Source organism: Strix aluco, chromosome 1, assembly GCF_031877795.1.
Source record: "Strix aluco isolate bStrAlu1 chromosome 1, bStrAlu1.hap1, whole genome shotgun sequence".
Lineage (NCBI taxonomy): Eukaryota > Metazoa > Chordata > Aves > Strigiformes > Strigidae > Strix > Strix aluco.
In genome coordinates this window covers 68664805-68683552 of record NC_133931.1, presented here as the reverse complement: position 1 = coordinate 68683552, position 18748 = coordinate 68664805, and the positions used below count along the sequence as shown (strand labels likewise).

Sequence of the window (18748 nt, the reverse complement as noted above, 5' to 3'; positions counted from 1 at the left end):
TCAGCTCTGATATGGCACAGCTGCACAACCTGGTGCAGCTCAGCTGCTCTGCTCTTTGCTGTCAGCACCTTGGAGTGGTACCTCAGATGGCCAAACCAAGGAAGCCGTCACAGACCCAGCTGACACACCCAGAAGCAGCTGGGGGACAGCAGGGGCATCACTGCTTTCACTGCTGCTGTTAGCCCTGGCTATCACTACAGCCACAGCCACTTCAATCCCTGTTTTTGCTAAATTCCACTAAAACCAGTACAGGTGGACAAATGTAGAATCTTTAGTTCTGTACATGAGTAATTACTTGAGATCACTTCTCTGCCTTGCAGCTCCAAGATCTTCTTGACTTTACCTGCATTAGTACTCCCGGACTCACACTGAATTCAGCCAGTGGTAAAGTCATGTATTTGTGAGTCTTCAGAAAGATAAATATAGTGTCAGAGGCTTCTGCTGGCTTCTGGTTTAACTGCTCAACAAAAATTTGTATTTACTAAGCAGAAAATTATTTCCACTCATAATTAGTATAACTAGTCCTTTCAAAATTATTACAAAAATCAAGTTATAAAAATGTATTTTAAGGATCTGCTAGTGCTACTGTTCAAAAAACCCAGCCAATATTAGTTAAATGCTTTTATTCTCAAAACAACTGATCAGCAATATAAAATATTTTAACACTATTTCTGTTTAAATATCAGTGACAGATTATGAATTTCCTTAAATAAAGTGCTGTTTTTACAAATAGGTATTTCATATTTACTGCTGTTCTAACTTCTTAATATTGAATAGATAAAGTGTATTTTAGTTAATAAAGAACGCAGCATTACTTTTCCTTTATATTCCTTCTCATGAAACCACTACATTTTTAATTTGGACTCCTTTATCTGTATCCAGTCAAGAGAGGCATATTCAGTTTATGTATTTCTCCATGTAGAAGCTCTCATAATTCATGGTGGTTTTCATGCCTTCTTCCATGCTTTTGTTGTTCTTGACTATGCCTCCTACGGATTCTTCATCTATGGGCAAGAGTAGAATGAAAACATGAATCTTCTTACATCGTCATTCATTCTTCCTGCTCTTCTGAATTTGTTCTTCTCAAATCCAGACCACTGACACTTGAACAATTCAACACTTAAGCTGAGCTACAAAAGCAAGCCCTTTATTATTTTCTTTGATACTTTGTGGGATTTGAATTTTAACTACATTACTGCAGAAACTCCTATCCAGGTGTAGTTAGGACTAACTTTTCAAATTTTCATTTGTACACTTGGATTTACTCAGCCAGATGCCAAACTTCACCATAAGAAAAAAAAAATCTTTTCTTCCAGTAGCTACCTTTTAGGAGAAACAGCTTCTTGTGGTTTTATAGAGCAGCCAGGTGCTGTAAAAGAAAAAAAAAAAAATCTGGAAAACTGCAACCAGCGAGACTTACAGCTTTAAAGAAGACAAAGTAATTGCACAACTACCAGAAACAGGCCCGCATTTCCCAGTATCACTGTTATACCAGACTCCAACAATTTGACCCTGTAATTCATTTTACTCATCTTAAGCCCTCTCCTGTACAGAGAGGTATGAAAAGTCAGTCACTTGTGAAAAGGTCATCTACTGCCAAAAACCCTTCCAGTACCTCTCTCTTCTCAGTGTGCACCTTTCCAGCAAGTGACTACCTGAATCCTGTATGATTTTTACTTGCAAGTCTATATTGGGTTTGCTCCTATTTTTACTTTACAATCTCTGTAACTCCCTCCTCTGGATAATTTCCATTTGGTATTTTTCACTCTGAATCCAAAAGTGGAAAGTAAATATACAAACAACTCCCCACTCTCTTCCACTTTATTCTGTCGTATCTTTTAAAATACCTACATACGTATCTGCATATAGGTATGTGTAAGTATGTATCAATATGCAACATACTATATGTAGCTAGAAAGTACAAGACCATAATTTCTGCAAAGAATTATGGATTGAATGGCATCACATTCTTTTTTGCACTGCAGGCATAGTTACTCTTCATTTAATTTGTATCTGGAGAATATTCAGTTTATTCTTTTGATATCTATATCTTCCCTTTGTTCAGTGCTCCTGCTAGATGTTGGGGTGTTCTCTTTTCTTCCCACCTGTTGTAAGAGAAGTGTTATGTTTAGGTGGGGGAGAGCAGCTGGATGTCTATACCGAGTCCATCACTCAGTATCATCTTTTTCATTTGAGCATTTCAATAAACTTGATATTAGAAGATAAACTAATCTAACTGGCAGTTACTTTTATGTCCAACAAATCTTTGTTATTTTTTTTTCATAACGAGGTTAAGAAATGCCCTAGGAGAGAAAAAGAAGATTGTGTCCTTTAGAGTATAAACCTTGGATACTCTCTTGCTTTTTTCATGTAATTTTTGTAGAAATGGCAAATTCTGTTACAAGCCCCAGACTTGGGCAAGGGAACTCCATGAACTGTTTCCATTTTTTATCAAAGATCTAAAATGTAATACTTCCTTACATATGTATTATAACTAGCAGATGGGATTTTATTTCTACGCTTCTGGAATAAATAATTTCAGTTGGTTTGCTCCTTTTTTTTTCCATAATCCACATGAATTTTTTTCAGCTTTTTGTTTTGGATTTGGCAAGTCTGTGTTGACATGCAGCTCTCCTTCCTTTGGCATAATTTCTTATTTTAACTTGCAGACAACTTCCAAATCTGTTCAACCTCTTAATTATCCACTTAATGACTGCATGAATCTTGACACCCACCCCTCTCCCTCAAAAAAACCCCTAACAATTAGTCCTGGCAATTAGGCATTCAAAAAGTCTGATTTTCTTTTCTACCAGAATCATGTAAACAAAAAAGTCACCTCAAACTACAAATAAACATTTCCAGGGGTAATATAATTTTTTTAATTCACTTTCCTCAGAAATCTGGACTTCGTGCTGCCACTTGCTGTTTTCACTGAAGTTGGAGTCCAGACAAAGGAGGAGCATTTTGTTCCTCGGAGCAGTCACCTTGCCTCATGCCTCCATGGGCTGGTCATCTGCTCTCAATTTAAATGGTGAAGCAGCAAGCTAATTCTGTGTTTGTTTGACACAGTTCACTGGGTTATAAAGAAGCAGTATCTTCCTAGTAGTTTCTCTTATCAAGGACAGGGTGATTAGCATGCATTGGCAATTTTCCAAGTCATAATTTTTTCCCTTGAAAACTACCAAAGTGTCAAAAAGCTCCGTAACATTCACTCTTGGAATTAATTAATTTCAGCAGAATTTTCTGAAGGTCACCAATTCATTTCCATTAAAAAAAAAGAGATGGACGCAACACTCTCCATGCAAGTACTGTTTGCCTATTCAGAATAGGGACAAGAACGATGGTGCCCCCGAACCTAATGGCTTATGGGTCCAGTAACCACTGAATTATTTATACTGCAGTTAGGGCAGTCATCTGCCTTATGCAGTTCAGGCAGGGACTGGAATATGGAGCTCCCACAGCCTAACCTAGTGTCAGTAGCATGGGGTGGGGAAGAAGCGGTTTTAGTATCCTTCTGACAGAAAGTAAATGTATGTCAAAGCCTGTTGTTTTCTGTAAAGCAGAATCATCTCACTTCCAGTCCCAGGGATGACACAGCAACTGACGTACAAAGGAACCTTTCTCCCAACAGTGAGCTTTATTATAATTGAAATAGCTCATCTGCCAAAACCCAACGCTCAACAACTTTTCTACAAGTTCTCGTAGTGAGTATCACAGCGAGTTCAGAAGCAATGACCTCAGCAGGAGGTGCTCAAACAGAAGTTAGCTGAGGATACAGCCAGCAAGTGATTTGGAACTGCCAAAAAACCATCCAGAAGAAACTGTAGTATCTTCCCGAAACAAGCCTGTTGTGTGAAATTAGTTATACCATCAATCCTCTACTTCTCATGGTCTTGCTTTCACTTTTTCTGCCTCTTGTTGTTTTCCTTCTACTGCATTCCTTGGAAGTATAAATGTAGGTAACACTGCAGTTCTCTTTTCTGTTCTAGAAACACTCATCTAGATGCTTTTCTGTTGCTGTTGCCCATCACCTCATACCAGGTTTGATGAGCAGCAACAGCTCCTGACCCAGCTCCTGGCAGCAGGGGAGGGACTGAGCCTGGGCAGTGCAGATTGGGGCATTTTGGGGGAACTGAAGCTAAGTGGGCATTGGAGCTATGGATGGGGAAGGGTGTAGAAGCTGCAGACATTCGCAGGCTTGGTGATGGCAGTCAGCCCACAGACCTCCCACAGTTATAAGCTACATTTCCAGAAAGTGAGGATTTCGTTTTTTCTCCCTGCTTTTTCATTTCTGAGTCTTATGAATATATTTGGATTGTACTTCATTATCTTCTACACCTCTACAGGCTGGAAACTTCATAAAAGCAGAGCTACACCGGCAGCCACTCCATTTGAGGTACTGAGCTTTTGAAATGACTCAAAATACTGAGGAAATCACAGCGATCGGTGTGAAAACAGTGATACTGACACAGCTGGAAGAGCAGGATGTTTTACTATCCTGCGAGCTACATCTACCTTTCTAAAAAGGCAAATCATGAAGTGGCTTTCTTGCTAATGGCGTCCAGACAAGCTCCTAGGAATAGCTGCAGAGAAACCAGTGGTTGTGGACCATGCAAAAAGCATAAAAATTTCACGTATTATTTCTCAAACACATCACAGGAGGCAGCCAGTTACAGATGCCATGATGCCAATCAATGACTAGACTGTAACGAGATAGAGAAGGAAGTTCACATCAGAAAAACTAAATGTATTCACCATGGAAAAGCTTGGGAAGGTTCCCATTTCAGAAGCCTTCTTTATGTGGGAGTCCAAGGTATCTTAACCTGAAGTATTGGTAAAAAAGGTTATGAAACAAATACACAAAGCAAATAGTAACAAATTGCTAAGTCAGATTTCTAGAGGAACACAAGGATTAAGCAGTTGAACTGCTGAATACAGAGCACAGGTTCTTGTTTAAATTGCCACAGAACTGAGAAGTAATTAAAATGATAAATTTTTTTAATAGTTCAAGAGGAGATCCAGGGAAACACAGACCATCAAGATGGCCAGTAGTACCAGGCAGATTAGCATAAACTATAAAATAGAATAGGAAATGTTATGGAAAACAATCAAAAAGGGATTTGAAAAGTCTTGCCTCACTGACCTATTTGAAGGTGCCAACAGTCTTGTAGAAAAAGGAGGTCCACTTGATGCCTGAATTTTTACAAGGCATTTCACAAGGTCCAAGGCTGGGTCTTAAGACAGTAAGGAACCCACAGGGTAAAAAGAGTTTCTTGTGTGGATAAATAATCAGTTAGGAAGGCAGAGGACAGAAGGTGGGAGTAAACAGCGATTTTTTTCCATAGTAAAGAGATTCACACCACTAGCATTTCATAGGGATCTGCATGAGGACTCAAGATATTCAATATATGATTTTGAAAGTGAGTGAAGTGACAAACTTTCCTAAGTTATCCATGTAAATTAAAGGAAAGGCAAACAGAAGACTGTCAATAGGATTTCAGGAGACATCAGTGCCCAAAAAATAAGAAGTCAGACCAAATTTGATGAAGATAAATATGAAGTAAGGCATATAGAAAAAATGATGTATGAGTGGTTATATAAAATGATAGGCTCTGAGCTTGAATTCATTCAGCAGATGAGCTGGGTAGTAGATGAGAGGTCGTTCCAATTAATAAAAAGCAGAGTACTAGAAATAACTAGGAAAGGGCAAGAGAACTGAAAATAGAGAACCCAACTGAAAAACAAACTGTCGTGTAAATCCACAGTATGCCTACATCTTGAATATTGTATGCTAGGCTGGTATCTCTAAGTCTGAAAGGATACAGCAGGAATGGAAAAGATGTCAGAAAAACTATGGTATAGAGAATGATTAAGCAGCCTGTAAGTCTTCTGCCTGGAAAAAGCATGACTGAGGAAGAATATCACAGATATCTGTAAAATTATCAGTGGCATGGAGGCACTGAAGAGGGACCAACTGTCCACTGTATCTTCTGATCCAGTAGGATGAAGCAAAAGAAGTCAGGACATGGTAAGTTCACAGCAAATGAAAGTAAGCAGCTCTTCACCAGCTGAAAAAGCTGAAAACAACTGTATGGACCTTGAATCTGACTTGATACAGCTGCTCTTAGGCTCTAAAATATTACACATTCCTGGAAAAGTTACTTCAAGTTCCAGAGACTCCATAAGGGTCTCACTGCTACTTTTTACAATAAAAAGCAGCTTACCTGGTGCAGAAACTTCTTTTACCTACATGTTCTCTTCCTCTTCCTTCTCCGTTAGTGCTTCTGTTGCTGTTTCACAGCCAAATCTATTTCATAGAGCTCTCACACACAAAACCCCAAAAAGCTAAATCTCTGATGGCAGCCTCCTCGCAGGTCAACAACTGGTCAGCAGGAGCAACTGTTGCCTCATTCTTACAAAGGGATGTTCTCCCCAGCTCTGTACCACCATTACTGTCTTTTGCTGTCTTCAAGATGCTTTTAAGGTCAGTGATTAGGCTCATCAAGTTGCTTGGAGACACGTTACATCTATATGCTTCTGCAGTTCTTCAGTAATTCCAGGTCACTACACCACGTTATCAAATCCCAAAGAGCAGCTTCTGCTCACCTAGTAGTACCTACAGAAGAGGCTCTTCAAGTCTGGGATGTTATGAAGAGACATCCTTAAGTTCCCACACATGCTGACTACTCTGAGAATGGGAAGTAAGCTGCACAGTCCATACAGTGACACCTCACAGTGGCTTTCAGCCAAGCAGACTATACAGAATACAGAAAGTAGCCCACATCGCCTAACTACCCCAGCAATGCCCAGTTTTCCCCAAGACAGCAGTGGGACTACAGTTAGCATCTGCTTTCACATATCTAGCGATTTTCAGCTGACTGTTTAACACAGCCACTAAACAAATGAAATTATTTTGTGAGTGGGTGCAAGCAGCAAAATAAGCAACTGAAGAAGAGTAAGAGGCACGTCAACATGGTGAATTTTTTGAAGCCATTCAGTGGCTTTCATGTCCCTCCTAAAACATGGATCCAGAAATACATGTATAAATAGGCTTTGCCCCACTCCTTAACCTTGAGTAACAGATACATCTCTGCCTTTGGTTCAGGTGGCTAGCAGGACAGAGATTTGCAACTTTTATATCTAGGGTTCATTGTAGTAAATGTATCATTTGTTACATGCCAGCAACACCTTTCTGTACATTTTGATTATAGACAGTACGTTTTCAAAGGCTGTTTCTCCAGCAATGGCTAGCAGTTAACACCGGTGGCTGGAACAGATGTGTTCCAAAGAAACCAGCTACAGACAATCATACAAAAATATTACCTATACAAAATATATAAATACATACATACATAAATACATAACTAACATAGCTATCTAAGCCAGTATACTAAATGGTAAACCTTGAATATCTTTAATCTACTTGATCCCACTAAAGAAAATTGTCTCCTACAAAAAGTATGCAGAAGTAAATTATGTACCATACAGAAACGCACCTCCCACTGCTACTATACATATATATACACACACACTATATACAGTATACTGTGTACTATAGTTTGCTATACTTGCATCTGTTCTCTGTGTTTAGTAATGTGTAACAAAAATCTTATGCTTATTTCAGATAGTACTGAACTTCATATAAAAATCTTACAGGTATCTCTACCTTTTTACTTTGAAATCTTCTCTACAGTCTCAGCAAAAGACACAAATACACATCAGTCATTAACCCAGAAAGAAGTAACTGTTCGTCACATTCTGTCTTCTAACCAGTATTAATTAAAAGTATCCATACATTTTTCAATTAATTTCAGGTGCTACTTACACTGGGAATGACCTGGAGGTCGTGTGTTACTAACACTACTCTCAAAGGAAGAGTGGAAGTTGTGTATAGTTTCTTGTAAAATCTGTCTCTCTCGTCCCTGTAAAAGCACAACAAATTAAAATAAGGTATTCATAAATTTCTGTTTAAAAAATGAATTTATTGAGAGTTCACAAAAAAAATGTGTAAGCATATGTGTCTATGTCCAGAGAGTCACAGTGTACTATTAGGAATAGTAACAAATCCTTACCTCCCAGATATGTAGAAAACCTTGTAGTAATCTTTTCCTGAAACTACCAGACAGCAATAGAAACATTTTCACTATTTTCTTCATAGCTTTATAGCATGGAGCATCATCCACTTCCCCTAACTTTTAGCCTCATCACCTGCTGCTGTTGATCTTAACTTGGGAAAACTGTGGTTTGCTTATCCAAGCTTCCAGTATCAGAGAGAAAATGTCCTCAAAACTGAAAAAGCAGCTGAGAAGTGTCAGCATGCCTAATTAAAGAGATGCTCCAGTCCATAATCCTTCTGACAAGAACATTGCTTACTGTATGCCATTCTTAGCAAATTTGTTTATGTCAATATAAAAATAAAAGGCAATGAAAGCATAAGGAATGAGAGAAGTGCTATTTACCTAATGACAGAGAAATAAAAAACTGTTAGGTAAAAGAAAGGAGATCTTTCCTTTTACATTATATTCTCTAGCTGGACTAGAGCCGTCAGATGATTCTTTTTAGCATCACTGAAATCAATATTCAGTAACTGCAATATTGCCAATGTTTATGTTACCAGCAGCTTCTGATGTAATTTCCAATACTCTTCAAAGAACTGTACAGTCACTGAACTAGGAAAGAGTTAACAAGAGAACAGGACTTACCACAAAGGAAGATATTTTTCACTAATCAAATACATTAAGTATTTTGTTTGGAAAACATTCATTTGGCTTTTCTAACCAACATCTACAACTGAATTTTGAAATGTATGTTGAATCAACAATATAAGCAAACCCCGAATTTACTAAGTACAGTACTTCAAAATGTACCTTTCCTGCATTCAGTTCAGAAATAGCTGCCAAAATTTGCTGCCTTGATCCATCGGTTTTAATACCCAGCTCTTTCAGATCACCATCAGTAAGTGTAAGGAAGGCTTCCATATCCACCTACATTCAAAAAAAGAAAAAAAGACAAGACAAATATACCTAGGCAAAGATTCAGGTTAAAAGTGTTTGTTGGTTTGGTTTTTTTTAGTTGTATATACTTACTGTAAATGTTGTGCACACAGAAGTTTTTAGTGAATTACCAGCACCAAATGGTACCCACTTTACTGCTCTGTTGTCAGGTTTTAAATCTGCTGTTAATAATTCAATTAATTATGATAGTATATTTAAAATATTAGTGGATTTTTTTTTAAACAATATCAATATAAAATATGTACTCTCCACAAAAATTCCTCTACTTAGAGTAGCAACTACTTGAGTTAGACTAAGATTTCTCTCTATTCTTTTCTTTTGTCCCCCCCCCCAGTATTTTTGGAATTTCAGAATATTGTACTTTTCCAGTGCCTCCTGAGAAAAACCTGGGGTTTGTTCATATATCAGTTTTTATTATATCAATACATCCATAAGGCTGTGATAAGAACAAACATCTAAAACTTTGCATATTGATACAACCTTCAGCAGAGCATGTTCATTTCTACAAATTGTCCCTTCCCTATCATGTAGGGGAACAATAATAAGCGCAGTGTATTGTGATGCAGCAAAATAATCTGTGTTTGTGGTACTGAATCCTGAACTCTGCAGCAATGTGAATTTACTGTATGTCCATTCACTACCCTCTGCCTTTGGCCAAACAAACACACAATTATTGCTCACATCTGACAGTGTCTTAAACATTGTAATTAATGAATTTTACTCATTCTCCCTTTCATTGCATCCTTCAGGCAAGTCACTGTCACAGGCCTCATCTACAATGATGCTCAGATTCCCCAATTTAATTCTCCTGTTGCTTATTCATAACGGATAAAGAAGAGAAAGCAGCCATCTCAGTGACTCACACCCTGCTGTTCTCCATCTACAAATGAGGTTCAAGCTGTGCTTCCAGGGATGATACAGCATGTCCTATAAACTGTTTAGCCACACTGGATGTAGACATATATAGAAAAAGCGGAGCGTAAAAACAGAGAGGGGGAAAAAAGTCTGAAGCACCTATCTGTGTCAAAATTGTAGATTCAGTGTAAAAAGCACTGATATTTGCAGTGTCCTGGAGGATGCCATGAATACCACTTGGTCCATGTTTCAAGGTCCTCTCTGCAATCAGAAACGGTTGTAAAACTTTAAATTTGAGATTCTGGATCACAATTCTGATGCAATGTGTGTTGCACCCTACTTTTCCTAAAAGAGTAAAAAATAATTTTTTTAAAAAAGGCATACCTCTTGTTCTTCAAAAATAGGTTGATATTTCTCAAGTGACAATTTTTTAAGGATGCCAGTCAGCTCATCTGTAATAATAGAAAATAAAAAGAAAACAGAAACACCCCCATAGATCAAAGATTTTAGTGATCTCAGCATTGTTAACTGCTGAAAATATATATTAAAACATATATTCTACACAGTGATATATGATAACAAAAACCCAATCACATTTATTCTGCATCAGAAATTAAAATATTGGCTTATTGTGTTCTCACCTACTTCCATATACTGTAATTCCATCTAATCTTACTTGCTAGGATAAAACCTTTCTGTTGTACTGCCCTTTTTTCCTCATTAAAAGGATTTAAAAAAACCAAACCACTAGAGGACAACTTAGACACTTCAATGCCTAAAATACAGGTGCTTGGCCCCAGAAGGTTGACCCAGATCATGCAAGTTAGACCACAAAACTCCTCAAGCAGGCAATGAACTGAATGGCGTATTTTCATGTCATGATCCAGGAAAGCAAAAGTAGAGCAACAACCACTCAGTTGCTCATTCAAAACACTGATACAACAGGGTATATATCCAAACCTCTTCTCCTTAAGTGCCTGACATCCAGGCATCTTGACCAGATGAAGTACAGCTAACATGAAACCTGGGCAGAATTTAAGTTTCATAAGCTTACCTTCCAAGACTAACAGCACTGGATATTGGGTTTCCTCTCAAAGTCTAAGGAAATTAAAAGTTGGATGACCTGATAATGACTCTTCCCACACACTTAAAATGTGATTAGCCACTTAAAAAGCGTAAATGCAGATTTAGAATAACCTGCAACTACGCCTCTTAATTACATGCTACCTCTCTCAACTAAGGATTCTGTTTATTTTTATCGCTTTGCTGTTACAAGTGACTGGTTTAAATTTTACCCCTAGAAGTACCGAAATGGTCAGTTAAACTAAGGAGTCAAAGTCAGAATGAAGAACATGAATTATTACACTACACAACCAAACTCTTATTTGGTATTCCCCATATAAACTCACTTTCATTGTAAAGACATTACTATTCCATTCCCAAATATACTTTGCTTTTATTTATTTCACTTCCTTGTCTTTTGACTGTCTTTCATCATTAATAGAAACATGAAACAGAATCTCACTCTCCAAGCTTCTCAAAAGACATCAAGTATCTTGAGATGGACACACTTGTTTATGCACCATTCTGGAAGCCTCCTTCTTTACATAGAAGAGACCACAGAAAACTGAAGTGAAAAATTCTAGAGTTTTGTTTTTTACCTCAAGGCCAATTAATTTGTTATGCTTAACATGATCTGTAAAGGTTGGCACACTTTCAGGCTAAAAGTTTTAGTACCCTAACTGACACTAATCCATGGGAAAAGGCAACCAGCTTTAGAAACACAGCACGAGAACTTCTCCCTCAGTTTGATGGAAAATATCGTCTTACAGAAAGAAAATAAAAGCTTCATTAGAAGCCCTTAGATATATTATTAACCTTTTTTTCTTTTAGGTTGTCCTGGTTTAACCAGGATAGGGTTAAGTTTCCCCAGCAGTGGGGGGGGAGCTCTAGCCGGTACCATGCAGACGTCCTGGCGCGTCACATTTCCTGGCGCAGGAGCGCGGTGCACACGTGGTTTTGTACATCTGCTCCTCTCACTGTTGTATTTGGTAGCTATTTTGCTCTGTTCATTGCTATCACTATTACTGTTATTGTTATTGTTGTTGCTTGTTGTGTTGCTATTGCACTGTTGTATTAAACCTTTCCTTATTTCAGTCTTGGGGCTTTGTATTTCACTCCCTTTGTGGGGGAGGGGTAGCAGCCGCGTGGTCTCAGACCCCGGCAGGGGCTAAACCACCACAACTTTGGCGCTCCAACGTGGGGCTGGAGAAGACTGAAATAAGGACAAAAGGAGAAGTGTGTTAGAGCAATCTGTTAGGTGTAATTTTTTCTGTTTTTTTTGATAAGAAATTGTTTGATAAGATTGTTTGATAAGAAATGTTTGCAATGCTGGGCAATTTGCTTGCGTGGTGGGGCTGGATTAATCCTCATATCCACTCTGTGCTCCTAGTGCTGGTGTTTGTTCTCGGTGGAAAATGTATCAAGGGTCTTGTTCTGCTCTACTGGTTACTGACTGCTTATAATGGGCTCGTTTCGCTGCTTGTGGGGGTGAACCGGTACCTGTTTGCTGCCTGGTCTTTTGTTTGGGGTCTCACGCCCCTGTGGGTGAGCCAGGGGAAGAGATTCTCTCGCTTTTTGAGAGTTTCAGCTATCCCTGGAGCACCCAGGCCACTGTGCTTGCGGCTCTGTGCTTTCTAAATGTCTGCCAGATCTTGGTTTGGGCCATGCGGTACTTCTCCAACAATAGCACCACCCGGAAACCTGCCCCGGGGGCAGATAGTTATAAATGGCAAGGTGTGTGGGAGAAGATGGGCAAGTACCTGAGTGAGTGGTCACCCCCAACGTTCTGGGATTTTACTCCCGAACAAGTGCAGAGTCCTGATAAACTGGTAGAGTGTTTGGAAAAGGTGTGCTGTCAATCAGACAAACCCCGGGAGATGCAGCTCGCTGCGATGTGCTGGGGGCTTGCCCATGCTTACCGCATCGCCCTTAACACTGATCACTGCCCTCAAGGGGGCGAAAGAGCTGCAGGGTCTGAAAGTGAGCCTGCTGGTACAGCAGCTGGGCCAGAGGGACAGGCAGTACCAGTATCAGTTCCCGATACGGAAAACCAAATATACCCAAAAATCCCCTCGCAGTGCACAGGGTGATAATGAACCAGGCCCATGACGAGAGCAGGAGGAAGAGCCGGAGGTAACCATCCGATCTCTATCCCTCAGTGAGTTGCGAGATATGCGGAAGGATTACAGCTGCATTGCAGGCGAGCAAATTTGCACCTGGTTGCTCCGGTGTTGGGATAGTGGAGCTGCTGGTTTGGAATTGGAGGGGAGAGAGGCCAAGCAGGTGGGACCTTTAGCCAAGCAGGCTGGTATTGACAAGGCAATAGGGAAACAGGCTCAAACCCTCAGCCTTTGGAAGCGACTCCTGCTCGCTGTAAGGGAGAGGTACCCCTACAAGGATGATGCTCTATGTCAGTTAGGCAAGTGGAGCGACATGGAGAAAGGCATCCAAAATCTCAGGGAAATGGCTGTGTTTGACGTGATCTATGGTGATCTGAATGATGAGCAGTTACCAATGGATCCAGATCAGGTCCCTTGTACACAGCTGATGTGGCAGAAGTTCCTGCAAAGTGGACCAAAGGGACATTCCAAAGCATTAGCAGCAGCATCGTGGTGGCGAGACACTCAGACAGTGGATGAAGTGACTATGCAGCTCCGGCAATATGAGGGAATCCCGACATGCTTTGGTTTCAGCCATAGAGGAACTGTCTCAGAGGCTCCAGAAAATGGAACAGGACATATCCTATGTTCCACCTGCACAGGCCGATGTTTCAGCTATTAGAAGCAGGCGTTTCCCCACCCAAGAGAAGGGCGGTAGAAGGTACACACCACGGGGTACCCTGTGGTTCTTCCTCCGCGACAATGGGGAAAACATGAGAAGGTGGCATGGGCAGCCCACTTCTGCCCTAGCTGCACGAGTACAGCAACTGAAAGGGAAGACCACCATGAAAGGGGAGTCTTCCAAGAGAGATGCAGCTCCAGTGTCTAGTCAGAAATCCCCCAGACAGAATAGAATGGCCAACAGTATGCTTGACCCTCTTGAGGGGACCAGGAAGTCATTCCTGCAGGAGTCACTCTTAGATCAAGTGAGTGATGGTGAGCAGGATTAGAGGGGCCCTGCCTCCAGCCAGGTGGAGGAAAGGGATAATCGGATTTACTGGAAGGTGTGGATCCGATGGCCTGGCACATCAGAACCACAAGAATATAAGACCTTGGTAGACACTGGCGCACAGTGCACCTTGATGCCATCAAGCCACAGTGGGGTTGAATCCATCTGCATCTCCGGAGTGACAGGGGGGTCCCAAGAGCTGACCCTATTAGAAGTTGAAGTAAGCTTAACTGGGAAGGACTGGCATAAGCACCCCATTGTGACTGGCCCAGATGCCCCGTGCATCCTAGGTATAGACTACCTCAGGAGAGGGTACTTTAAAGACCCAAAAGGGTACCGGTGGGCCTCTGGTATAGCTGCCCTGGAGGAGGTTGAGCAATTGTCCACCTTACCCGGCCTCTCAGAGGACCCCTCGGTGGTGGGGTCGCTTAAGGTTGAAGAGCAGTGAGTGCCAATTGCTACCAAGACGGTGCACCGGCGACAGTACCGTACTAACGGAGATTCCCTGGTCCCCATCCATCAGCTGATCTGTCGACTAGAAAGCCAGAAGGTGATCAGCAAGACTCACTCACCTTTCAACAGCCCTATATGGCCAGTGAGAAAACCTAATGGCGAATGGAGACTGACCATGAACTACCGTGGCCTGAATGAAGTTACGCCAGCGATGAGTGCTGCAGTGCTGGACATGCTAGAGCTCCAGTATGAGCTGGAGTTGAAGGCAGCCAAGTGGTACGCCATGATTGACATCACTAATGCGTTTTTCTCCATTCCAATAGCACCAGAGTGCAGGCCACAGTTTGCGTTCACTTGGAGGGGTATCCAGTACACCTGGAATCGATTGCCCCAGGGGTGGAAACACAGCTCCACCATTTGCCATAGACTGGTCCATACTGCACTGGAGAAAGGTGGGGCTCCAGAACACCTGCAGTTCATTGATGATATCACTGTATGGGGGGACACAGCTGAGGAAGTCTTTGAGAAAGGAAAGAAGGTAATTGAAATCCTTCTGAAGGCTGGTTTTGCCATCAAGCGACAGAAGGTTAAGGGGCCTGGAAGGGAGATTCAGTTCCTAGGAATAAAATGGCAAGATGGGCGTCGCCACATCCCAATGGAGGCGATAAACAAGATAACAGCCATGGCCCCACCAACCACCAAAAAGGAGACTCAATCTTTCCTGGGCACTGTGGGGTTCTGGAGGATGCACATCCCAAACTACAGCCTGATTGTGAGCCCTCTCTACCATGTAACCCGTAAGAAGAACGATTTTAAATGGGGCCCAGAGCAACAACAAGCCTTTGAACAAATTAAGCAGGAGATTACCCAGGCAGTGGCCCTCGGGCCAGTCCGGACAGGGCAGGAGATTAAGAACGTGCTCTACACCGCAGCTGGGGAGAATGGCCCTTCCTGGAGCCTTTGGCAGAGAGCAGATGGGGAATCCCGAGGCCAACCTCTAGGCTTTTGGAGCCGGGGATACAAAGGCTCTGAAGCTAACTATACCCTGACTGAGAAGGAGATACTGGCAGCGTATGAAGGAATTCGAGCTGCCTCAGAAGTGGTCGGCACTGAGACACAGCTCCTCCTGGCACCTCGACTGCCGGTGCTGGGATGGATGTTCAAAGGAAGCTCCCTCCACACATCATGCAACAGATGCCATGTGGAGTAAATGGGTTGCGTTGATAACACAACAGGCTCGAATAGGGAACCGCGACCCCCCAGGATTAGTGGAAATGATCATGAACTGGCCAGAGAGCAAAGATGCTGGGATGTCACCAGAACAAGAGGTGAAACGTGCTGAGGAGGCCCCACCATATAACGAGCTGCCAGAGGAAGAAAAACAATATGCCCTGTTTACTGATGGGTCTTGCCGCATTGTGGGAAAACATCGACGATGGAAGGCTGCAGTGTGGCATCCCACACGAGAAACCACTGAAGCTGTTGAGGGACAAGGTGAATCGAGCCAGTTCGCAGAGGTGAAAGCCATCCAATTGGCTTTGGAGATTGCCGAGCGAGAAAAGTGGCCGAGGCTCTATATCTACACTGACTCGTGGGTGATGGCAAGTGCCCTGTGGATGTGGTTGCAGCAATGGAAACAGAACAACTGGCAACGCAAGGGCAGACCCATCTGGGCCGCTGAAGTATGGCAGGACATTGCAGCCTGGGTGGAGAACCTCGTTGTGAAGGTGCGCCATGTGGACGCCCATATACCCAAGAGTCGAGCCACTGATGAACATCAACATAACCAGCAGGCGGACCAAGCTGCTAAGATCGAGGTGGCTCAGGTGGACTTGGACTGGCAGCGTAAAGGTGAACTGTTCATAGACCGGTGGGCCCATGAGACCTCGGGCCACCAAGGCAGAGATGCAACATATAGGTGGGCTTGAGATCGAGGGGTGGACCTCACCATTGACACCATCGCAGAGATCATCCATGGATGTGAGACGTGTGCTGCAATCAAACAAGCCAAACAGGTGAAGCCCCAGCGGAATGAAGATCGATGGATGAAATATAAATATGGAGAGGCCTGGCAGATCGACTACATCACACTGCCACAGACCCGCCGAGGCAAGCGCCACGTGCTCACAATGGTGGAAGCAACCACTGGGTGGCTCGAAACTTATCCAGTGTCCCACGCCACCGCCCGAAATACCATCCTGGGCCTTGAAGAGCGAGTTCTGTGGCAACACGGCACCCCAGAGAGGATTGAGTCGGACAACAGGACTCATTTCCGAAATAACCTCATAGATGCCTGGGCAGAAGAACACGGCATCGAGTGGGTCTACCACATCCCCTACCATGCACCAGCCTCCGGGAAGATCGAGCGCTACAATGGACTGTTAAAAACTACACTGAGAGCAATGGGGGGTGGAACCTTCAAACACTGGGACACACATCTGACAAAGGCCACTTGGTTAGTCAACACAAGAGGATCTGCCAATCGAGCTGGCCCGGCTCAGTCAAAACTTCCACGTGTTGTGGACGGGGATAGAGTCCCTGTGGTGCGCATGAGGGACCTGCTGGGAAAAATGGTCTGGGTTAGTCCTGCGCCGGGCAAAGGCAAACCCATCCACGGGATTGTTTTTGCTCAAGGACCTGGGTGCACCTGGTGGGTGATGCAGAAGGATGGAGAGGTCCGATGCGTACCACAAGGGGACTTGATTGTGGGTGAAAACACACCGTGAGTTATACTGTGCTTTTGTTAATTTTTCTTTGTCAATGCTAATTGCTAAGTGGCAGCTGGATGTGACGCACATCGTATAGAATAAAGGGGTGGATTATGTCCTGGTTTAACCAGGATAGGGTTAAGTTTCCCCAGCAGTGGTGGGGGGAGCTCTAGCCGGGTTATGCAGATACCATGCGGACGTCACATCCTGGCGCGTCACATTTCCTGGCACGGGAGCGCAGTGCACTCGTGGTTTTGTACATCTGCTCCTCTCACTGTTGTATTTGGTAGCTATTTTGCTCTGTTCATTGCTATCACTATTACTGTTATTGTTATTGTTGTTGCTTGTTGTGTTGCTATTGCATTGTTGTATTAAACCTTTCCTTATTTCAGTCTTGGGGCTTTGTATTTCACTGCCTTTGTGGGGGAGGGGCAGCGACCACGTGGTCTCAGACCCCGGCAGGGGCTAAACCACCACAGGTTGTTAGTTAGCCTTCTCATTTTTTCATCACACTGGTGTGCTTGAATTACAGGTTGTGATATGGGAAGAAACTTCCAGGGTCTCTAAGCCCAGAGCCTTGCTGTCATAAACAACATCTAACACTTTTCACACAGAGACAATACTTTCAGCTGTAGGCCTTTCAAGTTTTCTTTTCCTCTTTCCCTCTTCCAGTTCCTGTATTACACATTAAGTTTGAACAAAATCTGAATCCTCTCAGTTTTACAACTCTTGCATAACATATTGTTTCTCCTTTGTTTTTTCACTAAGTCTTTTCTTTGCTCTACTCACATCTTGTCTCCTTACCTACATCCCTGGAGAAAACAAAGGTTCTCAGAGCTCTTACTACTTCTGCCACATTACTCCTATTTAGCATCTCCTTTGTACTACTCTGTAGTAGTAGGGTAAGATTACCTTTCTCCAAGTTTTCAGAGCCTCCTTTTACTCTCACATGGTTTCGTCTTTCATGATTCTCTACATCACTGGTTCTCAGAATAGGGACAAGCTGTTGATGGTCCACCAAGTGGTTGCCTAAAAAGAAATCATGCATACCTCTGAACCTTGCTGCCTACTGTTCCTTCACATTTCAATGCAAATCAATCTTCTAATTCATTTAAGTTTACTTGAAAGAAAAGTTAACATTGGAGGTCTTCTGTACTCATTCTGATTACTGCTGGGCCCATGAGCATTTTTATTGCTGCTGCTAATTCAAAAGTAAGAGAAGCCCTTGAATTAAAGGACCACTAAACTATGAAAGCTTACAAGCACAATGAACTCAGAACTACTTAGGCTTCTGACAACCTATCCCTCTGCTACAGAGGAAACTTGCTGTACCGTGGCACTAGTGGTGCAGTCACAAAGCCCAGCTTTACCAGGTGAGATGAGAACAGCTGATAGCTTGGGAAATTCCCCTTGTTATCCGATGGGAAGTTCTCTTCCCTTTATATATTTCTAAACTGACAACTCTTACGTTACCAAGCCATCACTGTAAAATGGCGCTCAGTAAAATATGAAAGGATTTTCTCCAACAGTGAGTACAGCTATGTAACA

At 42.4% G+C, this 18748-nt stretch overlaps 1 protein-coding gene across 8 annotated transcripts in view; it reads right to left on the bottom strand.

Moving 5' to 3' along the window:
• Positions 1-608: 608 nt before the first annotated feature.
• Positions 609-18748, bottom strand: part of ANKS6 (ankyrin repeat and sterile alpha motif domain containing 6) — a 50836-nt gene continuing 32696 nt past the window's right edge. Inside the window, exons 13-20 of one of the 8 annotated variants that reach the window (XM_074824155.1) lie at positions 18113-18229; positions 10254-10321; positions 8868-8984; positions 7826-7922; positions 5144-5234; positions 4756-4823; positions 1324-1369; positions 609-1004 (exon numbers count right to left, since the gene is read on the bottom strand). In XM_074824155.1, the coding sequence (XP_074680256.1) occupies positions 4784-4823; positions 5144-5234; positions 7826-7922; positions 8868-8984; positions 10254-10321; positions 18113-18229 (530 nt within the window). In that variant the 3' untranslated portion in view covers positions 609-1004; positions 1324-1369; positions 4756-4783. Of the gene's footprint in view, positions 1005-1323; positions 1370-4755; positions 5235-6224; positions 6617-7825; positions 7923-8867; positions 8985-10028; positions 10131-10253; positions 10322-18112; positions 18230-18748 lie in introns of those variants that run through there. The other 7 variants (XM_074824147.1, XM_074824192.1, XM_074824174.1 and 4 more) reach the window with 7 other exon arrangements.